Genomic DNA, 24,986 nt, shown 5'->3' with positions numbered 1-24,986 from the left:
TTGTCTATCTCTTCTTGAAGCTTCAGGCTCTTTAAAACTGCAACACCTGGGTAGGCCTCCTGGGACCCTGGTGCAATTACTGGGGCAAAGGTACGAGAAGCACTTTTTAAACTGTAGGGGATTGACCCATTAAATTGCCAACCTGGAGCTTTAAGGGGGAACCCACCCTTGCGACATGTCACGCACACACATGAACTATCGGTAAGTCTCACACGCCCCTCCACCGGCTTTCATTTGCCACCCACCCCGCCAATTCTGCGCTCCCCCCCCCCAGCAATGTCTCACTGCAGTGAATGTTGAGCTGTCACTGCGAACCGGAGTGATGTTCACAGTCCCTGCCCCCCACCCCCTCTCTCTCCCTCTGATTGTGGCAGGCACTTTAGCTAGGGGTTTTCCCTGTGACACCACTGGAGTAACCGGGTCAGCCATTTTCCTGTTCAAGTCACTGGTGGACGTGAGCTAGGTAAGTCATGGACCTGGTTGGATTAGGACCATGCTGACTGGGTCGTACCCTTTCTAACTGCCACGTGAGTGAAGTGCAAATTGCCCAGTTAACTCCATTTTACATGGCAGTTTGAAAGGGCCTTTAAAACACCCCCACTCCATTTTTATGTTTTCCGAATACTTGGAAGTGTTATATTTAACCTCTTCAAAAGTGATTTGCTAAAGTGTGAATAATAGACCTCATTACAGATCCCTGTGGTACCCTGTTAATGGGGGAAGATGTTTATTCCTACTGTTTTCATTCTACTCATTCATGTTACCCCTGTGCTCTTATAGTTTTATCTAAATATCTAAATGGTAGCACATCTAATCCTGAATTCCAGATGATTTGTCCCTTTCATAAATTCATGTTTATTCTGTGCAATACATTATTCAAGTAACTGGCAAAAAAAATTAGAAAATAAAAATAAACTTAATATAGTTTAAAATTGTAAAATTAAAATGTTCTTTCAAGTTACACACAAAACTTTGGTGAAGATGGGAGAAAATATTCAGCCAGCGAAGCACCTTGGTCGAGCTTTGATCATTGCAGCTGTTTGAATGTAATGATGCTTGAAGAACTGGTTGATGCCACCTCTCTTCAAGTGTCACCTTATCCCTGCTTAGTAAGAGTCTTCATATTATTGTGTATTAGTATTTGTAAACTTGGGGGCTGGAGGGGGGGGTTATTTAACAGTAAGTTATTGTTTGCCTTTCGGGCAGCTCTATGGAGGGGGAGGAACCTGTAGATGTAGTGATGGTTAATGTTTTCAAAGAATGTGACTGAAAATAAAGTAAAATGCTTTAAGGTTGATGTAGTCATGTAAGTGAAGTTGGTTCAGTTTAAGGACAGTATGGTAATTTTGTCTTTTAAACTGTTTATTACACACAGGTGTATTAGTTAGACATTGTAAGAGTAAGTCTCAAGCAACCGGAAAACCCGATATCTACCAATCCCTGTGGGTGCTGGATTATCACAGTTTGCTAGGTTTGCTGTCTCCCTCCTTTCTCAAAAACGGGAATCCTATTTAAATCCTCCAGTCGATGAGGGCAGTAAAGAGGAAGGTCACAAATGTGTCACTTAATCTAGAAGTATCAGTTTAGTGTCGAAGATTTTAGGAAAAGACAAGCTGATGCCTGCTGTAAAATACTGGGCATTTCTTAACTTCATCCCCAATTGATTCCCACTTTCTTGATTCCCCTAGGGTCTTTAAAGTAAAGGCTGTCAATGGTCTTGAATGTATTCATTGAGTAAGCACTTGAAATACAATTTACTCAGAATGGGATTGTAATCTGCAACTGAGGAGAAAATTTAATCAACCAGGCTCATTCCAAGAAATGTAGCCAGACCCATTACATAAGATTTGCCTTGGGCGAATAGTAGTTAGTGCAATGCCTTTACAATGCCAGCGATCTAGACCAGGGTTCAAATCCTGTAAGGAGTTTGTGTGTTCTTCCTGGGGACTCTGGTTTCCTCCCACAGTTCGAAATGTACTGGGGATTTAGGTTAATTAGGTGGGATGGACCTAAATGGCCAGTTACCGTGCCATGTTTAAAGTTTACGGCCTGAAATATTGGTTATATATCTTACTGCCACTACAAGAGCTATTGAATTCCTCCAGCATTTCAGTTTGCAGACTTTTGTATTTCACTTGTTAGAAGTTATTTTGCAAGCAGACCAGTTAGACACAGTATAAAAGTTCAGAAAAATCACAGTATGATTTCTTTTTTAATCCTTGGTTAAATTATCTTCCCTTTTCTTTAGAGCTCTCCAGTTCCCTCCAGAAGGATGGCTGAGAATGTGTCTCAACAATGGCAGCATCACTTGGCTCACTATCCGTCCAAATGGGAGGGTTGCACTTCGAACGTTAGGAGACACAGGCTTCATGCCTCCTGACAAATTAACACGTTGAGGGATAGTTTGGAAAGCTTGCATGTTTGCATTTGTTCTGTTGATTTCTACCACGAGGTACAAATCTTTCTTTCCGTTCACTTTTTAATTTACATTTTATAATCAGGTTCTTCCTACAGCAAAGAGGGTCCTGAAATGGATGGAAGTGGTTCATAATCAGTGTGGTCCATATCATTGCAACAACTGGGTTATACTCCCATCAGCTCCTGGAGCCTTGTTTTTAAAATGATTTTTTAGTGAGAGTGTTTAATCCACAGTATCTGAAACTTGCTGCCAGCTTTTTTTTAAAAAGACAAAACCTCTGCTCTGCATCAGCTCAATACTCAAATTTATGCATTTGCTCAGTGAGAAGTGTTAACTCAGTCCATTAGCTTTGGCCAGGTCCTTCTGGGTTCCTGTAATTCTAACAAGCTGGCCACACTGTCCCTGTACAGTCACAAAGGCTTACACACAAAAATATTGGTTTGCAAGATACTCCAAAAGCTCTCAGAAAATAGCTTGCACATAAAATGCTGCATCTTTATTATACAAAGTATTTCAAAATTATTTTTAAAATAATCTAGCTCTTGAAGGCCTAAACATTTAAGATATATTTATACCCACCATAATCCTAAATTATAAACAAGTTAGAAATGTTATTTTTCAGCAATTGATCAGATTTGAAACTTGTCTCATGCTGTTGCATTAAATGTTTTATATGATTATCCTTTCTTTTCAACTAGTACAACAATGCAATATTCAAAAGTTGAATAAATTTTTAAAAAAACATTTATTGTCATCATACGCTATTGAAAAAAAAATACTTTCCCCTTACCTTATTGATTCCCACTGGAACTAATTCTATTTGCCTGTGTTTGGTCCATATTCCTTCCCCTGACAGCCTATTCCATAACCCCTCAAACATATGTCTTTAGTTTTAGACACCTGGGGAAGAAGATTGACTATCCAATCTATCTCTTATCAAGTCCATATTTATGAATCTTTTCTGAACACAATATTCAAATTATCTTTGAACATTCATCCCTGCAGAAACTAAAATGACGACACACAAATTTATTTTGTCCTATTGCCCAACACTGTTTGTGGATTAAACTCAAATGCGTCTTCAGACATACACAAAATAATGGTTACAAAACAAATATTTACCATCCCTTCACTGAATTTGAACCTTTATAAAAACACTGTAAAATGTTTTAAAAAGTCTTGTATGTTAAATTATTAAAATATATTTTATTTGAAGCAGTTGTTCTTCTAATACAACTTTAAATCCTGCAGCATTTATTGTCATGGAAACTTTTGTAGTTAAAACAGTGCACAGCCACTGGCTGTGTTTACAATAAAGGTGAACAGCCAGGAAGCTAACATATGTTGAAATTAACTGTCACCAGCAAATACATTTCCTTTTCCCCATTTCATAGGTTTAATTAAACTCTCTGTCTTATTGGTTTTTACCGATGAAATTAAGGGAGTCAAGAATTTCTTTGAACTTGGGAATTTATCATGGGCACACTAACAATATTTGCACTTCAGTTGGAAGCACATTGAGAATCCAGAAAAAAACTATCAGGATAGATCAAACTAAAACATTCACTACCAATTAGAAGAATAAGTCAAGTTTTTTTTTCTGGGGACACTGTTAAGACTTAATTTACTTGTATTTGCATATTCAATCCATCATTCAAAACCTTAAAATGTGCTGAAACTGCATTAACAAGTAAAATGCTTTCACTCTGGGTATTATTTCCTTTATTTTCATAGCAGTTTACCATTTATATTTATGCAATATGTGCTGTGGGGAAGGTCAGAGGTAATAAAACCACAGATTTTCACATACCTGCACTGCATGTATAGTCTGCTCACAGTTCTCGAGGCAATAATGTCAAAGCCAGAAAAGTGTCTCCTCTACAATAACAAGGACTCAACATTTGCTGGTTTCTACCAACTGAACAGTCACCGAGACCTTTTACTTGCATATTCTACATGCTGAATTTAATTACATTGTAAAGCTACTTCACAGCTCATTTAAAAACAAATTTCCCCAAAAAAAGGCACTAAACAGCAATAGATACAATTTTCTTACAACAAATAATTTTTTTTAAAATTGGCAAGCAGATGGAGAACATCTTCTGACCAATGCAATGAAGGTGCCAACACAATCATCGTTATATACCAGTTACCTTTTTTTCCTCCCGCTGTACATAACCTGCACATCGTAGTACCCAACTTACAAACTTCACTTCCAGTACAACATTTTTTACATTAACAATCTATAAATGTATTTATCAACAATAATAGTGGTGCTATTAACTAACAATCCGCCTTTCTGCTATTCCCAGATCAATGGAATTTCACAGAAATTATCAGTCTGGATACTGGGCCAGATTATGTTCATTTTAATCCATACACCTGCTCGGGTTGCAAAGTTCTTGACTACACCTGAAGTCTCCCCAGTCTGGACTCCTTTTGGGTGAATCTAAATGCAAGATGTCATTTTATTGAAATGAAATTTAAAAAGTTAAAATTTACAAACTTTTGGATAAGTAGATGACAAGAGAAATCAGCATTAACAATGATTAAACAACAGGAAGTTGCGACATTGCAGCAAGCAATAAAGAAACAATGTACATTGTAGATATATTTAGGAAACTACAATTTATCTTAAATATAAAATTGATTCCCCTTCTAAAGCAGGGCAAAGTATTGGAGCCCCAAGTATCAGAGCTCAGAAGGTTCAATGAAGTGCAGATGTTGCTGCACCTGGATGTGGCTTGTATCTGCTGAACTGTAGTGTCCTGGACTTCCAAACTTCCCAGGACTATAGCATGGTGGATGGGGTCTCCCAAGAACAGAGGTATGTGGGCTGCACGGAGAACTGGATGTGGTGTGCCCTTTTGGTTTCCCTTTAAGTAGAGTAGGGCTTGGCCAACTGCAAAAACAAAGTTTATAAAAAGATAAGCAGACAAATTTACTTTATCCTCTTGCCCAACACTGTATGGATTAAACAAATCCTCACACATACACAAAATAATGGTAACTGGTATGAGTATCAATGTGACGATTCTCTTTACAAAATGGATACTACTGACCAGAACTACAAGGTGCCCAACTCCATTATGTGAATGGAGAACCATTTTGTAAATGAAAACTTCCCTCTGCATTAATCAGGATCTATCAATGTGTGCAGGTAAGGAGAAAAAAACGATAATGATCAGGGGATAAGAGTGGCCAAGGTACTGTTCTGCAGAGGAAGCACCTTGTGTACACTTGATTGCTAATTCAGCTAGAAAAGGTGTTTGTTTCCCTAGATGTTGGGAAGGCAAGAGGTCATAAGGACTTAACACAAAATTCAATAATTTCAGATAAGCAGCTTCTTCTGACGTAAAGTCATAAACCTGTGGCGTTAACTTTTTTTTCTTCCCTCTCTCCTGTTGGGCATTTCTAGCACTTTATTATTTCAGATTTCCAGCAAGAGTTGTGCTCTCTAACACAACTCCGGCCCTGTTTTTCAGTCCTTTCACCTCTGTTCTCTTCTACTTGCAATGAGCCAAGACAGAACAACCCTTCGCCACCTGTCTCTGCCAGGACAGACACTATAGACCAGTAACTCACAGAAACAGGCCCCTACGACCCTTCTAGTCGATACGGAACCATTTCTTTTGTTACCCAGTCCATAGCCCTCTCTCAACCATGTACCTGTCCAAATTCTTCTTAAATATCAAAATTGAGCCCGCATTCACCACTTCAGTTGGCAGCTTGTTCCACACTCCCATCATCTGTTACATCTGGGTTCCCTTAGTCTCCATGTCATGAATTTGCTGTCATCATCACCCATTGTCCTTCGCACTTTAAAACAAATTGATCTCCTTGTTATTCCTAGTTCTGATTAAAGCTCATTACCCTGAAGTTCAGGTTTTCCTCTCAGCAGATGCTCGCTGACCTGCTGTGCATTTCCAGAATTCATGATGTCATATTTACTGCACTGGCAGGACTTTGCTCATCCATTTAAAGCTGGTGGCCTGTAGTCAGCCCCAAGTACAGATTATAACCACAGAGCTTCAACTTTTATATACAGTCAGTAAAGACCAACTTAAAAATACATGATTGATGAAACATGGCCACTGAAAGGATGCCCAAGAATAAACAGCAGTCCAAGCAATGGCACTTTCACACTATCAAGTAAAAATAGAGAAATAGTACACAATTCATTCTCAAGATAATAGCAACCTGTGCAATCCATTGAGTCTAGATATCCTGATGACAAATATCTTATAATTTTGAATTCAAATCACTATTGAGTGGTTCATTTGATTTTAGAAGATTAGTGGTGAAAAATATTTGTCCCATGATTCAAAGGACTGAGCAGTGGTTTCTATTCTCACTGCTGCCATCAGGAAATAGGTGTACAGGACTCTTACCACCAGGTCCAAGAACAGTTACTAGCTTTCAACCAGATAACAAAACAAAAGACTCAATCAGAGCCTTATTTATGGATTTACTTTGCACATTATTTCTGACTGAATTTTTTTCTGTATTTGCACAGTTTGTTTACATTTCTTCTCGAGTCCAGTTTAGATACCAATAAGTAGAAATTCTACCTGGCCCATAGGAAAAATAATCTAAGGGTTGTATGTGACATTATGTAAATACTCTGAGGATACATTTGAAGTTTGATTAGTGGTGCAAAGAATTTGCCCCATGATTTAAAGCATTAAGCTCCTATACCTGAGCCACATGCTGGCGGAAGTGCTGTCCTGCCTTGTGAGCAAATTTTAAGTTTTTGGGAGTCACTATCTCAAAGGATCTTTCCTGGACCCAACACACATGGCAATGGCATCATGAAGAAAGCACATCAGGAGTTTGCGGAGGTTTAGTATGACACCAGAAACCCTGGCAAATTTCTACAAAGGTGTAGAAAGTGTGCTGACTTGGCTGCATCACGGTCTGGTATGGGAACACCAATATCCATGGGCGTAAAGCCCTCCAAAAGATAGTGGATGCAGCCCAGGACATCACAGGCAAATTCCTCCCCATAATTGAGTACATCTAAAGAGAACACTGCCATCGTAGGGCAGCAGCAGCAATCATCAAAGACCCACACGCTCTGTTCTCACTGTTGCCATTAGGAAAAAGGTTGAGGTGCAACCCTTCCACCACCAATGAAAAACTCCCTCAATGACAAACGCAATCAGAATCTTATTTAAGGACTCTTACTTATGCACCTATTGATTTTCTTTTTGTTCTCTCTGTATTGCTCAATCAGTTTGCTTACATGTTTACACTGTACAGTTTTTTTTTGCACTATCAATTTGTTTTAATTCTTGCATGCGCACAGGAAAATGAATCTCAGGGTTGTATATATGTTCTCTGACAATAAATCAGAATCACAATGAGATAAAATTCAACCCAGCAACAATCCACCTGCTCACTGATAACTGGGTGAAGCAACCAATACTCTTTCCACCAGCGAATTTACACTTTCACAAGTGGTGCTGGTTTCATGCTGCCAATAACTGCACATTTTTTCCTTACAAATTAAAACTACAACATGATTTTTAGTTATTTTAATATAGTACAAAATTTTCACTAATCACCCAGAACTTGAACATAGATACAAGATCTCATTCTTAAATATAAAAGAGAACAGTTAGAAACACTTGCCACTCATCACTATTTGGCTCACAATAGAAACACACACACAACTCAAAAATAGATGCACCATTACTGAACCACTGCAACTTAGTGTTCTGCTGAGTGACTACAAGGATTACATGGCTACCTTAACTAAATTGCTACCCAGATGGCAATGTCCAATTTTGCTTTTAGTATTTTTGCAGAATATATAACAGGAAGGAAACAATCCGCTGAAAGTAGCAAATTCCACAGAAAATATTTGGGATCTTTGATTAAATCTCTTGGAAACATACAGTCCTACAACTCTCACATAAGAACACTTCCTTCCAAACTACAAAATGGCGACATTATCCTTGCAGCTGACTTTCGGGCTTGTTCACCTGAAAGTGGTGTCTATCTTGGAATACATGTCTGCAACACTGGAATACCATGGAGCCACGCTGCCACATACAAACTCAAATTGCAACATTAACAGCTGGTGCAGCACTGACGACGTAACCATCTAACCTGACAGACGCGTGTACATCTTTGCAGAATCAGCATTCAGAACCAGGAAAAACCTCCTTCATGAGTGGGAGGAACCTGACCCTGAGGTCAGAATCAGGCACAAGCCAGAAAAATTAATGTGAGGAATAACAAAAAAATCAAACAGAAGACAATGGTTCTGCAAGATTTGACATTGAGATTTTGGAAAGTCGAATGCATCGGGTATTTATGAAATGCAAGTTATGATGCTGGGAAAATAATCTGAAGGTTCATTTGTAAAGTCCATGACAAGATGAATTCAGTGAATCGGGTCACTTGTGGGATTGCAGCATCTGTAAAGTATAAAAGATCATGAAGGATGTCAGGCAGTAAAATACTTCAATGTCCTTCTCAGCAACAACCCCTCCCCCATCCAGACCTTGCTTGAAACGGATTAAACATCAGTCCCAGACTGTACAGATGGTCGATAATGCCCTTGTAAGTGTCAAAGCCAACATCACCAAAACCATTTGAGCACAAGTAGTGTTGCCAGGCTCACCATATCACAAGACATATTTTTCATAATTTTAACAAGATAAAAACAAATTTTATGGTATTAAAAGCTATATCAAGGCTGGCAAGATTCAATTATTTCTAAAGTTTTGAACTTCAGTAAAACTCGGTCACTATAAAAATCTTGTTGCTATTGAAGAGAATGTGCTAGCTGTATTCTATAGTTAATCACGTGTTTCAATGCATGTGACTGCTTTCAAAACCTACCTCTGCATTTCTGACACAGAGTAAGACTGCATTCTGTCCTTCCATCGATGTACGCATGGGAACTTCTGTGGGTCAACGTCAACGCTGCTCAGTGCAGCCAGAACATCACTATCAACCTTAGTTGGTTCATCTCTGGAGTACGTGAAAGAAAGAGCATTGAATTTCAAGGATAAAAATGCAATCCTACAAGCAAGAATATTATTTTAGCATTTTTCCTTCAAGCTGCATCATTTGTTGAATTATTTCTTCTAGCAATTCTCCATCTCTTGAAGCATGTGGAAATGTAAGTGAAGCTACTTAACCTGGAATTGTATTCAGACTATGGACTATGCTACTCTTCCTAGAGACACATTCAATAACAGTGAGAGGAATGAAGGTTATTTTTTTCTCTCATCCTCACCCAGGGTACATGCGCCTGATTAAGGAACTCAATTGGATTTAGATCAGGTTGGTCAGCAAAGAATATGCCAGGTTCAAAAAGGGAGAAGGGAATATCATTTTAAAACAGCTTTTTTAAAATTTCAGGCAATCTTTGGCTGTGCATTTGTATATTCATGCAGAAGAATGCAGATTATAAATGTGCCCAAGAAAATATTCCTATAATTCAAAATCTCCAAGGAGATTCCTGAAATTGAAACAATGGATTCAGAAATTAAATGCCATGGAGATCATCCTTTTCAATCACTGCCACAGGTATTATTTTTTTAAAATCTGGATTTGCAACATCTGCTGTGGAGAGTAACAGGTTGTTCTCTATGGCCATCTAGAGCTGGCATCATGTGCTACCACCACCATCGAGAGATATTTGACAACATGCTTTAATCAAACTTATACTGCAGCACTAATACTTCACTCAGGCCTTGAGGATGTGTTCCCAAGAACAGGATTTCTAAAGGTGATCATCATAGCATTGTATGCATAGATCAGATACATTACTGACAGGAGTAAGGAACCTGGTGTGAATCCAGCAATGAATCACCCATGGCTTGGCATGGAGAGTCTGCCTTTGAGAATGGGCTACAGCAAGGCTGAGGACTATTCTCTGGTCGGTGTGGAACACAAAAGACATTGCTGGAAGCTACAGCTCCCATTTCTTCTTGTTTGGCTGCAGAGCTCTTCATAGCCCTGAACGCAACTATTGAACCATTATTTAGCTGATAAATCTCTGGGTTGGAGCTTGTGTACTCACTGAGTAGGTCAGGATCAGCAGAGAGCTACAACCCTGCCCACACATGCTCCCCCCCCCCCCCCCCCCCCCCGCCCACATTGGCAGCCAAGCTGTGCAGTGATTAACTGCAGGGAGAGCAGGTGTTGCAGACATTTGCACCATTTCCAGAACAGCAGAGCTCAGGAGTGGGACAGGTATGAAGGTCAGCTGCACACATCTCACATTTCGATATGAAAGCACAGAACATGGGGGGATGCATGCACCTGTGAGTGCTTGGACTCGAGATTCAAAATAAAGTAAAAATCAGTATCTGTAGGATAGCACTATTAGATTTTCATTGTCTGAGACGGAACAAATGAGAAACTGTGCCTGATCCTGTTGAATGACAACTTTTATTCCAATAGTCCAAGAGAACATTTAAAGCATGAACAAAGAACTGAAACAAAAGTTTATTTTTACAAGTCCCTAGGAGAACTGATCCATAGAGCCGCACACATTTTGTTCAGTTAGTTTCCTTCCGCACCCTCAAAGCTCACATTTATTAGTATTTTTATATGGAGGATAATGACCATTTTGCAGGTGACTATTGAGAAATTTTCATGTTGATATGTTCTTAATCTTTACATTTTAACCTACCAATAGGATTAAGGACTAGGTGGTCCATTTCACACTGCCCCTTGGGCTGGGAAAAAGAACATGGCAGGGAACCCGCAATCTCTGTTTGAAAATCTGTGTAGAGTGTATAACAAGATGTGGGCAGTGTCAACCTTTGCTGAGTTTCCCAAGCCAGGCCTGATTCAAACTCATGAATGTAGGTCAAGCATTCGGCAAAATGCTGAAGTGCTTTGTCCTTGAACTTATCCCAATAGCTAAAACTATTTTACAACGGTAGTAACTTGAATAATGAGTGGGGATTCTTGGACAAAAGCTCAACCCTCCATCCTCATGACATTCTACAGAGGATGTATCGAGAGGATCCTGTACAAATGCATCACCACCTGGCTTGGAAGCTGTACCTCCTCAGACCACAAGACCCTGCAGAGGATAGTAAAGTCAGCGAAAAAGATCTTTGGGACTCCCTTCCTACCATGAAGGACATCTACAACACTTGATCCAGGCAATAAACATTGTGAAGGACTCCACTTCTGCCATCTGGTAGGAGGTACTGCAACACTCGGCCCCTTATGTCCAGATTGGGCAACAATATTTTCCCCAAGCCATCAGACTCCTGAACTCCCAGAACATATGTGGATTGGGTACCATGGACATTTATTGTATATGTTTTAATGTGTTTAACTTCCATTCTAACATATTTATGTCAATATGCTCCGTGGTCCTGGAGAAACATTATCTCATCTTTACCATGCAAGCATGGTATGAATGATAAATAAAGGTGACTTGACTTCAAGTAAATAACACTAGGAAAGTTGAATGGATTGCGGTTATTCTTGCAGAAATTATAGGAGGATGTTCCAGCATTATATAATGCAGGAAATACCAAAAAGTACATAAATATTCATACCAGACAGGATGAAACATTTGACTGTATTCAGTCTCCAGAAAATGCACCACATCTTGATTCTCATCAACAAAGCATCAAAATACAAGTTCCTTACCCAACTAGAAACGTCCCTTTGTTCAATCCTTTTCTTGAATATCCTGGCGTCTGCTTTGATGTCACCTGCTGTCTACCTTCTGATGATCTGCAGATGTTTCCCAATTGCATATCAGACATGGAGTTCAGCTTGCTTTCAATTGCAGTGGATTCCAGTGTTGAACAATGTGCAGAAACCTCCCTCTTCAAAGTGGGATAATTATCTGTCTGACAGGACAAGGTGCTGTGCTGTGTAAGGTTCTGCTTGTTTTCAAGCTGTAACGTTGCCATCTTTGAAATGCATGACAGTGGACCAGTGATTTCATCACCACCGTCCACTCTAGCCTGCTGCTGGTTTGGTCTTATCACAAGCAATTCATCCTCATTTTTCAATTCTATTTCAGTCAGCTCATCATACTCAGCTTTGCCATGTTCAGTACCATGATTGCACACAGTGTCAGAGACCTTGTCACAACCCACCAAAACTGAAGGGTTATCCTCTAGTAGCTTTGATTTTACTTCAATCTCGGGCTTCTCTGGAGATTCTATGAGTCTGTTGGAGAGCAAATTTTTCTCTCTGTCATCAAGCAATGAAAGGTTTTGAACATCAGCCTTGAGATTGGAAATGGGGAAAAGATCATCTGCTGACCTCGGGATGGTAAAAGAACGAGGACATCGCCCTGCAGGATTTTCATCAATGGAAGAACCAACTCCATTTAGGTTTGTCAAATTATCTTTGTCAGGGTTACACATATTGCCTGTTGTGTGTTGGAAAGGAAGAATGTGGCTCTCATTTTCTTCAATGGCACCAAAGCTATTTCCAGGTTTCACTGCTGATCTGCCGTCTTTCAATGCAGCATTTTGTCTATTTTTTATTTCTTCAAAACTATCCAAAAAAGCACCAATGGAGATAGAATTGCTCTGTTTACTGCTTTTACCTGAGGTGGGGGACGAGGGAAGGAGGTTTGAGTAATGTTCTTGAAACAAATACCCTCATATTATTTACTTTAGTTAAAAATATTATTCTTCAGTGCCCTTGAAGTTGGTGATTTGGCCTTCGATACTGTCCTAGCCACCATCAAGGTCTTAGCTCTTTTCCCTCCACCATTCCCCAATTTGCTTTATTACCCAGAAATATAATGATATCCACAGCCTTCCAAATTCACCCCACTTGACATAAAGGAAGCTTTCCTCATCTAAGTATCAAACTGCTTGTCCCTATTCTGAGGTTCTAGACTCCTCATCCTGAGGAAACACCTTCCAGCATTCAGCCTGTAATCATTTCATGAGTTTCAATGAGATTTCCTCTCTGAAATCAAGAGAATTCAGGCCTAGTCTCTCCTCGTAGCAAACCTACCTCCCTGGAATCAACCTGAAGGATTTTTGCTGATCTCCCATTATGGCAAGCAAATCAGTTTTTAGGTAAGGAGATCAGAACTGCACACAATAATCCACATGAAATCTCACCATGAAATATCCTGTTCTAAAATGATCTTGAAATGCAAGTCAGCTATTTGGTGCCTTCCTAATGACTTTCTGCATCTGCATGTTGACTTTCAGTGCACAAAGACATCCGGGTTCTTTTGAACACTATCTCTTGCCATTTAAAAAAACCCTCCCTTTCTATTTTCTGCATCTACTGGCGAGGCTCAGTCTTCTGCAGTGTCAGTACACCTTTGAAGGCTCTTACTCTTCCCTTCTTACAACGTGACCTAGTTTAGTATTATTAGCAAGTTTGGAGACAGTTTGCCCAGACATTTCATTGATGTGGATCGTAAGTTACTGGATCCCACAGTCACGACCACTCTTTGTCCAACAGCTAGTTCTTAATCCATGTTAATATATCACTCCCAATTCCACAATTAAAGAAGTGAATCTAAGAAAGGTTGTTGAAATGATGCAAGAAATTTAAAAATTGATGGGAAGATTAGCTCCAAACATATGAAGTTAGAGTAGAGGGGTGTATCACAGGAGAACGTTTGATATTGGAACATTAAGTACTGAATTACAAATAGCTAATGGGATAGGGATTCAATTTTTAAAAAATTATAATCAGTAGCAGAGGATTAAAAGAGCATTAAAAGCATGACATGGGTGGGTAAAAATAGCAAATCTACAAATACAACTGATATTGGGAACAGTTTTATCCAAACATTGCTCTTTGTAGAAAGTGCTGGCACACATGTGTATTTCCCCTCCACTCATGCACATACACGCAAATATATTTCATGGGAATTTTTAACAGTGCAAAATTATGCAGTCTCTCCTTCACAAAGCTTGAATTTCTGGCACATATTTTCCAGACACAAACCGTCCTTGTGCTTAAGCTTTTCTTCAGCAGCTACAAAGTGATGCATCAAATTCTTTGAAATGGTTGTTCACAATGTTAACCCTCTAAATGACATACCCATACTCTCTGTGGGCTGCCCTACTTGAACCACTCAGTTCTGATTAAGTTTACTTTGCCCGCTGGCCTGGAGTTCAAGTTGATTAAAGTGAGTATCGACTCTCTTCACACAATGTGTTGTTTTTATGGATGCTGAATAGAACTACACTGTGTGGCTAGAAGTTAACATTATCAGATTATTAGAATCTATCATCACAGGGACGTTTGCTGAATTGACTTACCACTTGGAGGAGAACTTTTAAATCTATTACAGATATCCAAGTCTTCTCTTTTCTGTTCAGATTTTTTACTCGATTCCCTTTTGCTCAGATAGTCTTCGACTTTTCTGATTCCTTCTGGTGCCGCAAGATCAATAAAACAATCAAGAAATTCCCAGTATTCAGACCATGGATGACCCATTTCATGAGCCAAATTCCTGAAATTAGAAGTCATGCACTTTCTGAAATCCTATCAATGAAAGAGATAAAAATCCATTTTGCAAAAAAAGTATTTTTTCTTTTTCTGCAGCTGAGTATGTTATTTAAATGACAGTTAATAGAACTGAAAATAACTTGCGTGTACAAAAGAGAAATTATACAAATACTGTGTGTGGCTAATGTAGTGAGTGAGTTGCACTAGGTTAAATTATGCATTTGTTCTATGTAGCTTCTTTTGGGTAACTCGCCATTCTTTCTCCTTAAAAACACCAACTCTTGCTTAGGCAAGGTTCAATAGAAAATTAACGAGCTAGTTAATTGTTGAAGTAAACCATCATTATTTGATAGACTATCGGATGATGCCACAAACAATCGCTGAAATATTCTAGCTCAATGCAACTGATTCAGTAATTCGCTAACTCTAAATGGATCAGTGTGGTTAGGAAACTGAAGAATAAGATTTCCATTAATTCAGAAATACAAAAAAAAACTCAGCAATTTTATGACTCCTTTCAGTTCTATTGTGTTAACCTTTCTTCCTACAATTCTTCATTGACACATGCTTACCTTCCAACTCGTTCATAGCCTCGTTCAGCATCTGCCTTTTTATACTGGCTTGAACTCTCTCGGGATGGGGTTTTCCATACTCGCCGAAATTCACTTGCCTAATTTGAACAAAGTGGAATATTGCAAGAATACGAATGAATTGTATCTGCTGGAAGTTAAATAAAAATAATTTTATCTCTTTTCTCCCTGGATGACCAGATGATAAAGTATATGGGTTAGAGATCCTTGCTGGTATGAGGTCCTTTCTTTGAAAACAGCCTTACCTTTGAAAATTACTCACCTAAACCAGTCCCAATTAAATGAGATTCTTGGGGAGATAGGATTGAGGGAGTGGCAAAAATGTGGTTACAATAAATACAACTGTTGAACATTTTGCAATTACATGTCCAAAAGCAGCTGACAATCTCTTGCAAATCTGATTCTGTGGTGCACAAGAATCTGCTGATGTTGCAATCTGAAGCAAACAAAACCCAAACTGCATGATGAAGTCAGGAGCAACATCTCTGAGGGCTCCTTCTCCCCATTCCCACCCTCAACAAATGGTGGTCAACCTGCTGTATTCCTCCAGAAAGTTATTGGTTATTTGAAAGCTGAGATATAGTAACTATAGTATTCAATGATAGATAGTTTATAAATAATACTATCTTTATGGAAAAGATGGAAAAATGGGCTGAAAAATTGCAGATGGAATTTAAGGCAGACAAGTGTGAGCTGTTGCATTTTGGAAGGACAAAGAAGACATATATGGGAAATGAGGAGTGCAGTAGAACAGAGGGACCTTGGGATAGATACATAATTCCCTCAAAGTGGCATCACAAGTAGATAGGGTTGTAAAGAGTATTTTTGGCATATTGGACCATAAATCAAAGTATTGAGTATAGGAGCTGGGATGTTAAGGTAAAGTTGTATAAGACATCGATGAGGCCATATTTGGGGAGGTGTCATGTGATGGAGTAGTAGCCAGTCGAGGAACTCCAGCCCTCTCCAGAAAAGTAAAAAAAAGACAGTGAAAAATCAAAGGCACAAACACAAAAACCAAAATAAAGTGAAAGTAAAGGTGTGGAGAAAATGGCAGCGAAAAAAGAAAAGCCAAAAGCAACGGGAAGAAGAGAAGAAAGGACGTCGGAAGAAGAAGGTGAAGGCCTTACCTGTACGAGGAGGCCCGCCGTGGAGAGAGAAGCCCGCTCCCTGAGGTCAGTCGAAGCCCTGAACTCGGAACTACAAAAATGCCTCATGGAGCCAAACAAAAGTGCGCCACCGCACATGCGCAAGACAAAAATAACACTGACGGGAGGGAGGACCAGCTGAGGAGTCGATCTCCACAGCTGAAATTGACAACCACAACAAAGCAGCAAGAGAAAAACACAGAAAATAATGAGAGCAAGAAAGAAGAGAGTAAAAAGAAATCAAAGAAACAACAGATGACCAACCCAGAGGAAGAAGACCAGCAGCAAGACACTTCTAGTAAAAATAAGAAGACCAAAAATACCCAACAAAATAAAACAAACAAACCAACAAGAAAACCAGAAGAGACAGAGGTAAAGGACACAGATCCTGGAGTGGACTCAGAAGAAGAAGAGGAAGAACACAGAGAAATGGAAGATGAAGGGAAGGGCAAGTACATGGATATATATTTTTTTAAAGAATATATGGAATCAGTAAAAGAATGGCAATCGCAAGAATTCAGTGAAATAAAAAGAAGAGTAAAAAGTACAGAAGAAAAAAATGAATAGATTAGAGATGATCATGTCAGATATAGGAAAAAGAGTGGACAAGGTGGAAGAACGAGAAACAGCCATAGAAATGGGAGTAGATGACTTAAAAAAGAAATTAGAAGAATCTGATAAAAAAGTTAAAGAGACACAAGAGCTGTTAGCTCAGAAGATAGATATAATGGAAAATTATAATAGAAGAAATAATATAAAGATAGTGGGCCTTAAGGAAGATGAAGAAGGCAAAAATATGAAAGAATTTATAAAAGAATGGATCCCCAGGGTCCTAGGAAGACCAGAATTACAGGAAGAAATGGAAATAGAAAGGGCACACAGAACATTAGCCCCGAAACCACAACCACAACAAAAACCAAGATCCATTCTAGTAAAATTCCTAAGATATACAACAAGAGAAAATATATTGGAGAAAGCAATGAGGAAAATAAGAGAAGACAAAAAAAACCACTGGAATACAAAGGTCAAAAAATTTTTTTCTATCCAGATATAAGTTTTGAACTCCTGAAGAAGAGGAAGGAGTTTAATACAGCAAAAGCGATCCTATGGAAAAAAGGATATAAATTTATGCTAAAGTATCCAGCAGTACTTAAAATAGTTATTCCAGGGCAGCAAAACAGACTATTCTTGGATCCGGAGGAAGCAAGAAAATTTGCAGAACAACTACAAAACAGACAGAGAGAGGAAGATATGTAACGAGAACAAAAATGACCACAAACTATATGTATGTATGTATGTAGGTATATATATGTGTATGTGTTAATGTATATAAAAAAAATAGAGTATAGGTAAGAACTAAGAAGGGAAAGAAAGGGAAGAAAGGAAGTATGGGGGGAATTAAGAGAGTGACCTTTGTTGTATATGAAGATTAAAATCTTTTCTGGGGGGCTGGGTGGGGAAGAGTTACGGTCACTGCAAAATCAGTTGACGCTTGCGAGTGAATTCGCAAATCCAAATGGAGAGGGGAGATGTGGTTGCCCGACAAGGGACAAAGGGCAACTCAAGAAGGGGAGGGGATAGTGGGGTTAAAGGAATTTTAGATAGGAGAATAAGGGAAATGTTTTATGTTTTAGAAATGTTGTCTTATAAAGTTTTCAAAAAAAGAAAGCAGAAATGGATAAGAAGGAAAGGAGATGATGAGGAAACGGAAAGGAAAGATAAACAAAGTATGAAATGGCTATGTTGAACTATATGACTTTAAATATTAATGGAATACATAACCAAATCAAAAGGAAGAAACTGCTAAATTTACTGAAAAAAGAAAAAATTGATATAGCATTCGTACAAGAAACACACTTAACTGAAGTGGAACACAAGAAATTAAAGAGAGATTGGATAGGACATGTAACAGCAGCGTCATATAATTCAAAAGCTAGAGGAGTAGCTGTATTAATCTGTAAAAATGTACTAATCAAAATAGAAGAGGAAATAATAGATCCAGCAGGGAGATATGTAATGATAAAATGCCAGATATATTCGGAGTTTTGGAATTTACTCAATGTATATTCACCTAACGAAGAAGATCAAAAATTTATGCAAGATATTTTTTTGAAGATAGCAGACACGCAAGGGAACATACTAATAGGAGGGGATTTCAACCTTAATTTGGATTCAAACATGGATAAAACTGGGAAAAAAATTAACAGAAAGAACAAAGTAACCAAATTTATAATTAAATCGATGCAAGAAATGCAACTTTTGGATATATGGAGGAAACAACACCCAAAGGAAAAGGAATATTCATATTATTCGGGTAGACATAAAACATACTCAAGAATAGACCTATTCCTGTTATCAGCTCGCATGCAAGACAGAGTTAGGAAAACAGAATATAAAGCTAGACTATTATCGGACCACTCACCCCTGATATTGACAATAGAGTTAGAGGACATCCCACCAAGAATGTATAGATGGAGATTAAACTCCATGCTACTTAAAAGGCAGGATTTTAGAGAATTAATTGAACGACAAATTAAAATGTACTTTGAAATAAATACGGAATCAGTGAAAGATAAGTTTATACTATGGGACGCAATGAAAGCGTTCATCAGAGGGCAAATAATAAGTTATGTAACTAAGATGAAGAAGGACTACAATCAGGAAACAGAGCAGTTGGAAAGGGAAATAGCAAATATAGAAAAAGAATTAGCAATGAAGGAAGACACAACTAAAAGAAGAGAAATGGCAGATAAAAAAATAAAATATGAAACACTACAAACATATAAGGTGGAGAAGAACATAATGAAGACAAAACAGAAATATTATGAACTAGGAGAAAAAACGCACAAAATTCTAGCGTGGCAGCTTAAGACAGAACAAACTAAGAGAATGGTATTGGCATTAAGGAAAAAAGACAAGCAAATCACATATAATCCAACGGAGATTAATGAAAACTGCAGAGAATTCTACGAACAATTATATCAAACTGAAAATGAAGGGAAAGAAGACAAAATTGATGAATTTTTAACTAAAATTGAACTACCGAAATTACAAACAGAGGAACAAAATAAATTAACAGAACCATTTGAAATAGAAGAAATACAAGAGATAATAAAAAAACTACCGAATAATAAAACACCAGGAGAGGATGGATTCCCAACAGAATTCCATAAAACATTTAAAGATTTATTAATTCCTCCCCTTCTGGAAATAATCAACCAGATTGATATAACACAAAGCTTACCAGATTCATGCAAAACAGCAATAATGACAGCAATACCAAAGACAGGGAAAGATCCACTTGCACCAGCGTCATATAGACCAATATCTTTACTTAACACAGATTATAAGATAATAGCTAAACTATTAGCAAACAGATTAGCCGACTATGTACCAAAAATAGTAAATCTAGACCAAATTGGATTTATTAAAAAAAGACGAACAACAGACAATATTTGTAAATTTATTAACTTAATTCATGCAGTAGAAGGAAATAAAGCTCCAACAGTAGCGGTTGCTTTAGAAGCAGAGAAGGCCTTTGACAGAGTAGAATGGAATTATTTATTCAAAGTACTACAAAAATTCAGCTTACCAGAGAAAAATATTAATTGGATTAAAGCATTATATAAGGGGCCATTGGTGAAAGTGACAGTAAATGGATATATATCAAAACAATCTAACTTAAGCAGATCAACAAGGCAGGGATGCCCACTATCTCCCTTATTGTTCGCGTTAGCTATAGAACCACTAGCAGTACTGATAAGAACAGAAAATAAAATAAAAAGAATAAAAATAAAAGAGAAGGAATAAAAAATCAGTCTATTTGCAGATGACGTTATATTATACTTAGCAGAACCAGAAATATCAATAAAAGAATTACATAGGAAATTGAAGGAATATGGAGAAGTTTCGGGGTACAAGATTAACGCAAATAAAAGTGAAGCAATGCGGATTTCTCAAAATTTAAGAAAGAATCACCATTCAGATGGCAAATGCAAGCAATGCGATACCTAGGTATACAAATAAATAAAAACTTCAGCCATCTATATAAACTCAATTATTATCCACTAATGAAAAAATTACAAGACGACTTAGAGCATTGGAAAGACTTACCACTAACACTGATAGGAAGGATAAACTGTATTAAAATGAACATTTTTCCAAGGATACAATACCTATTTCAGGCATTACCAATACACTTAGCAGAGAAATTCTTCAAGGAGTTAAAGAAAATAATAAGGAAATTTTTATGGAAAGGGGGGAAACCGAGGATAGCACTAGATAAATTAACAGAATGGTATAAACAAGGAGGCTTACAACTGCCAAACTTTAAAAATTATTATAGAGCCGCACAATTAAGATACCTATCAGATTTTTATCAAACAAGGGAAAAGCCAGATTGGACTAGATTAGAACTAGATAAAATAGGGGAGAAGATACCTGAACATATATAAATAGGATGAAAAATTGGTACAACGTAGGAATTTTCCAGTATTACATCATCTGCTCAACATTTGGAAGAAGATTCATGTAGAAAGGAATAAAACAAATTACCAACTACCAAAACTAATAATGACACAAAATCAGCTAATCCCATTTACAATATTAGAGAATGGGAGAAAAAAGGGATCAAAAGAATAGAAAATTGTTTTTCGGGAAATAAATTATTATCCTTTGAACAAATGAAGGATAAATATAATATAACTCACGATACAGTGTTGGCATACTACCAACTGAAATCCTATTTGAAGGACAAATTGGGAAGCAGTCTGAGGTTACCAGAGGGAAGTAATTTTGAATATGTGATTACAGACACAATGATAATCAAAAAATTTGTAACAAACATGTATATTAAACTACAAGAAAAGGAGAATGAGGAAACAAATGGTAAAACTAAACAAAAATGGGAACAAGATCTAAACATAAAGATAAAGAATGAAACATGGGTGAAGTTATGCTCAGGAACTATGAGAAATACAATAAACACGAGGTTACGTATGATACAATATAACTGGATACACAGGCTATACATTACACCTCAAAAGTTAAATAAATGGGACCCAACAGTATCTGAAAGATGTTTTCGCTGTAAAAAGGAAATGGGAACAACAATTCATGCAATTTGGACATGTGAGAAAGTGAAAAAATTTTGGGAAGATCTAAACCAGATATTAAATAAAATCACAAAAAGCAATATACCAAAAAACCCAGAGATCTTCCTCCTAAGTAATATAAGAAATAAAGAATTTGGACTTGATTTGGATGGTGCACAAAAGAGATTTGTTATGATAGCCCTAGCTGTAGCAAAAAAATGTATTATGTCAGCCTGGAAATTAGAAGATAACTTGAGAATACAACAATGGTATATAGAAATGAATAAATGTATTCCATTAGAAAAAATAACCTATAATTTAAGAAATAACATTACAATATTTGAACAAATATGGGAGCCATACATGAAACATAATAGAGAAAACCTACCGTGGACATCTACCACCTAAAATGACAGAAGGAGAAGAGAATGAAAAGAACTGACTCAGTGGAATTTCTTGTTTATTTTTATTGAGTGACAACATTGTTTGATGGGTTTAATGCATCTTATATTCTGAACTTTAAATAAATGGGAGGGGAGGTAGGGAGGGAGGGAGGGGAGGAGGGAAGGGGGGAGAAAACGACACTGTATATATTTAAGAAGGAAAATGTATGTACTTGATCAATATGGTTTATAGTGTGAAAAATAAAAAAATTTTTAAAAAAAAGATGAGGCCATATTTGGAGTAGTGTGTGCAGTTTTGGTCACTAACTACAGGAAAGATATCAATAAGATAGAAAGAGTGCAGAGAAGATTTACTAGACTTCAGGAACTGAGTTACAGGGAAAGGTTAAACAGGTTAGGACTTCATTCCCTGGAGTGTAGAAGAATGAGGGGAGATTTGATGGTTTTTAAAAATGATGAGGGGGATAGGCAGAGAAATGCAGATAGGCTTTTTACACTGAGGGTAGGTAAGAGGCAAACCCAAGGACTGGGGTTAAGAGTAAAATGGGAAAACTTGAGGGGGATCTACTTCACAGAGAGGGTGGTGGGAGTGTGGAATGATCTGCCACCTGAGGTGGTGAATCCGGATTCAATTTTAATATTTAAGAATTTGGACAGGTGCACGGATGGGAGAGGCTATGGACTGGATGCAGGTCAGTGGGACTAGGCAAAAAAAATGGTTCAGCGCAAACTATAAAGGGGCCTGTTTCTGTGCTGTAGAACTATAAGGTTATTATTGAAATTTTTAAAAATCTATAAAATATTTCGTTTGAACTACTTTTAAACATCTAATGACTTTCATCTCAATACGAGAAAGTTTTGATCAGAAAAGTTAGCTGTTTCCCTGTCCACAGCTGCTCCACACTATTGTTGATTCTACTATCCTTATGCACTGATCTTTCCTGATATTCCTTCAGCTGCTCTTCAAGCCATAATGCATGATCCTTGCCAGCAAGGATGTAGGAAAAATATGAATGAAGAGGAATATAGCAGTAAAAATTGCAAATAGCCAATGAGCATCTTTATTTTGTATGCAGATCTTTAAGGAGATTAACTAATTTGCAAATGCAGACCAAGAACTATAAAAACCTAAATGTTTATATGTCATCATTCTAAGGATTATACCAAGATATATACGATCCAACAAAAGTGTTTCACATATTTTGTATCGTCAACATGTATTTGAACATAAGAAATGTAATTTTAAAAAACTACCTTGCAAGGAGTCATGGGTCCTGCAAATGCCCTAACTGCCATAACAGGATCTTTAGGATTACCAGTGTGCTTGTACAAAGGTTGGTTATCTGATCGATCAGGTGACCAGGGAGGACCAATGACAGGTGGAGATGAGTTGTCAATATCTCTCAATAATGGCACGTAATAGCGATCTGAAACAAATCATTGTCATTTTAATCCTGGCATCAGAAACAAACAAGAATTGTTTTAATTAAAATTCCTAATGAATAAAGCGGTTAAAGAAAAAAATATAAGATTGAAACCAACCAGCTAGGGTGGCCATTCCAAAGGAGAACGTGGTCATAGGTTACAACTCACACACACGCACACACAGTGTGTTTGCATTTGTTGTTTTTGCAATACCATTTAATTTAAACAATATTGCAAAAACCAATCCGAACACACTCTGTATATATGGAATGGACACCCTATCAGGATAGCTGAAAATGGCAAATGGAATAAAGGCCAGGCATTTAGTGGTGATTATAATTAAATATTGCAAGACATTGTAATCTATGGTCAGCATTTAATGAAAATTAATAGGTAATTCTACAAAATGGCACTGACAATGAATATTTTTAAAAGCTGAAAGCAGAACAAATAGATCGATCAACTGGGACCTACAGAATAGCACCCCTTTCTCGGGTGACATCAGTACAACTGGAAAGTATGCACCGATTCAAAATTTGCACATCATTGTTCCTAAAGAGGCATGTACATACTGAAGCAGGATTTTTCCACCCCATCCATACAGATCATCACGTGCCTGTCACACTTACCAGTACTTGGTCTGCAGCCTTCTTTGTCTTTATGATTCAAGAGGTCATCTAGATTTTTTAAAAATTTAGATATACAGCACTGTAACAGGCCAATTCGGCCCCTTGAGTCCGTGCCACCCATTTTACACCCCATTAACCTACACTCTGGTATGTTTTGAAAGGGTTGAAGGAAACCAGAGCCCCTAGAGAAAACTCACAAGACACATGAAGAATTAACAATCTCCTTTCAGAAAAAAGTGTGAGTCTCAAGCCCCTTACATATTGGTGAACCACTAAATTGGCAGTGCATTGAACAGCTGTTCACACTGGACCAATGTTAATCGGTTCTCTGCACCCTTTCATATTCACCACCCACCATCGCAAAGGGGTGCCTATCCTCACTAATTGGACCCGACATACCCCTACCCACCTGTCTCGTTCATATTGAGCGAACCAGTAGGCTGAATCAAAACAAATCAATGCCGATACAACCTCCCTGGGCAGTTCATCCCTGGAGCGATTTGACACTGGCATGTTAACCAGTTATTGTGTTAAAGTGCCAGTATGAAAGGACTTCTGACTGTTCTACCCTTCCAAACTCCTAATCATTTACAAGGTAAATAAATTCTTCCTTATATCCACTCTAAACCCCTTAATCCCATATCCTCTAGTTATAGACCATTCAAATAATCAAATAAATCTATTATTTAATGGTAACCACAGAAGTACATGATAGGAACATAGGAAGTAGGAACAGGAGTAGGCCAAAAATGGCCCATCGAGCCTGCTCCGCCATTCAATACGATGATGGCTGATCTAATTTATGACCTAACTCCACCTACCTGCCTTCTCCCCATATCCCCTAAT

The 24,986-nt window shown here is 37.8% G+C and overlaps 2 protein-coding genes across 13 annotated transcripts in view; one reads left to right on the top strand and one right to left on the bottom strand.

The window, feature by feature from the left end:
* The window catches only part of pgam5 (PGAM family member 5, serine/threonine protein phosphatase, mitochondrial), a 32,915-nt gene extending 29,281 nt beyond the window's left edge, over nucleotides 1-3,634 (top strand). For 3 of the 5 annotated variants that reach the window (XM_069932563.1, XM_069932562.1, XM_069932566.1), the window contains exons 6-7: nucleotides 959-1,109; nucleotides 2,249-3,634. In XM_069932563.1, the coding sequence (XP_069788664.1) occupies nucleotides 959-1,109; nucleotides 2,249-2,380 (283 nt within the window). In that variant the 3' untranslated portion in view covers nucleotides 2,381-3,634. The remainder of the gene's footprint in view (nucleotides 1-958; nucleotides 1,110-2,248) is intronic. The other 2 variants (XM_069932565.1, XM_069932564.1) reach the window with 1 other exon arrangement.
* The window catches only part of ankle2 (ankyrin repeat and LEM domain containing 2), a 90,194-nt gene continuing 68,813 nt past the window's right edge, over nucleotides 3,606-24,986 (bottom strand). For all 8 annotated transcript variants that reach the window (XM_069932557.1, XM_069932554.1, XM_069932559.1 and 5 more), the window contains 6 exons: nucleotides 23,341-23,513; nucleotides 15,424-15,521; nucleotides 14,662-14,855; nucleotides 12,056-12,971; nucleotides 9,272-9,403; nucleotides 3,606-5,321 (listed from right to left, as the gene is read on the bottom strand). In XM_069932557.1, the coding sequence (XP_069788658.1) occupies nucleotides 5,111-5,321; nucleotides 9,272-9,403; nucleotides 12,056-12,971; nucleotides 14,662-14,855; nucleotides 15,424-15,521; nucleotides 23,341-23,513 (1,724 nt within the window). In that variant the 3' untranslated portion in view covers nucleotides 3,606-5,110. The remainder of the gene's footprint in view (nucleotides 5,322-9,271; nucleotides 9,404-12,055; nucleotides 12,972-14,661; nucleotides 14,856-15,423; nucleotides 15,522-23,340; nucleotides 23,514-24,986) is intronic.

Source organism: Narcine bancroftii, chromosome 4 (genome assembly GCF_036971445.1).
Source record: "Narcine bancroftii isolate sNarBan1 chromosome 4, sNarBan1.hap1, whole genome shotgun sequence".
Taxonomy (NCBI): domain Eukaryota; kingdom Metazoa; phylum Chordata; class Chondrichthyes; order Torpediniformes; family Narcinidae; genus Narcine; species Narcine bancroftii.
The sequence above is the reverse complement of the archived record's forward strand: the minus strand, read 5'-3'. Positions and strand labels throughout refer to the sequence as shown.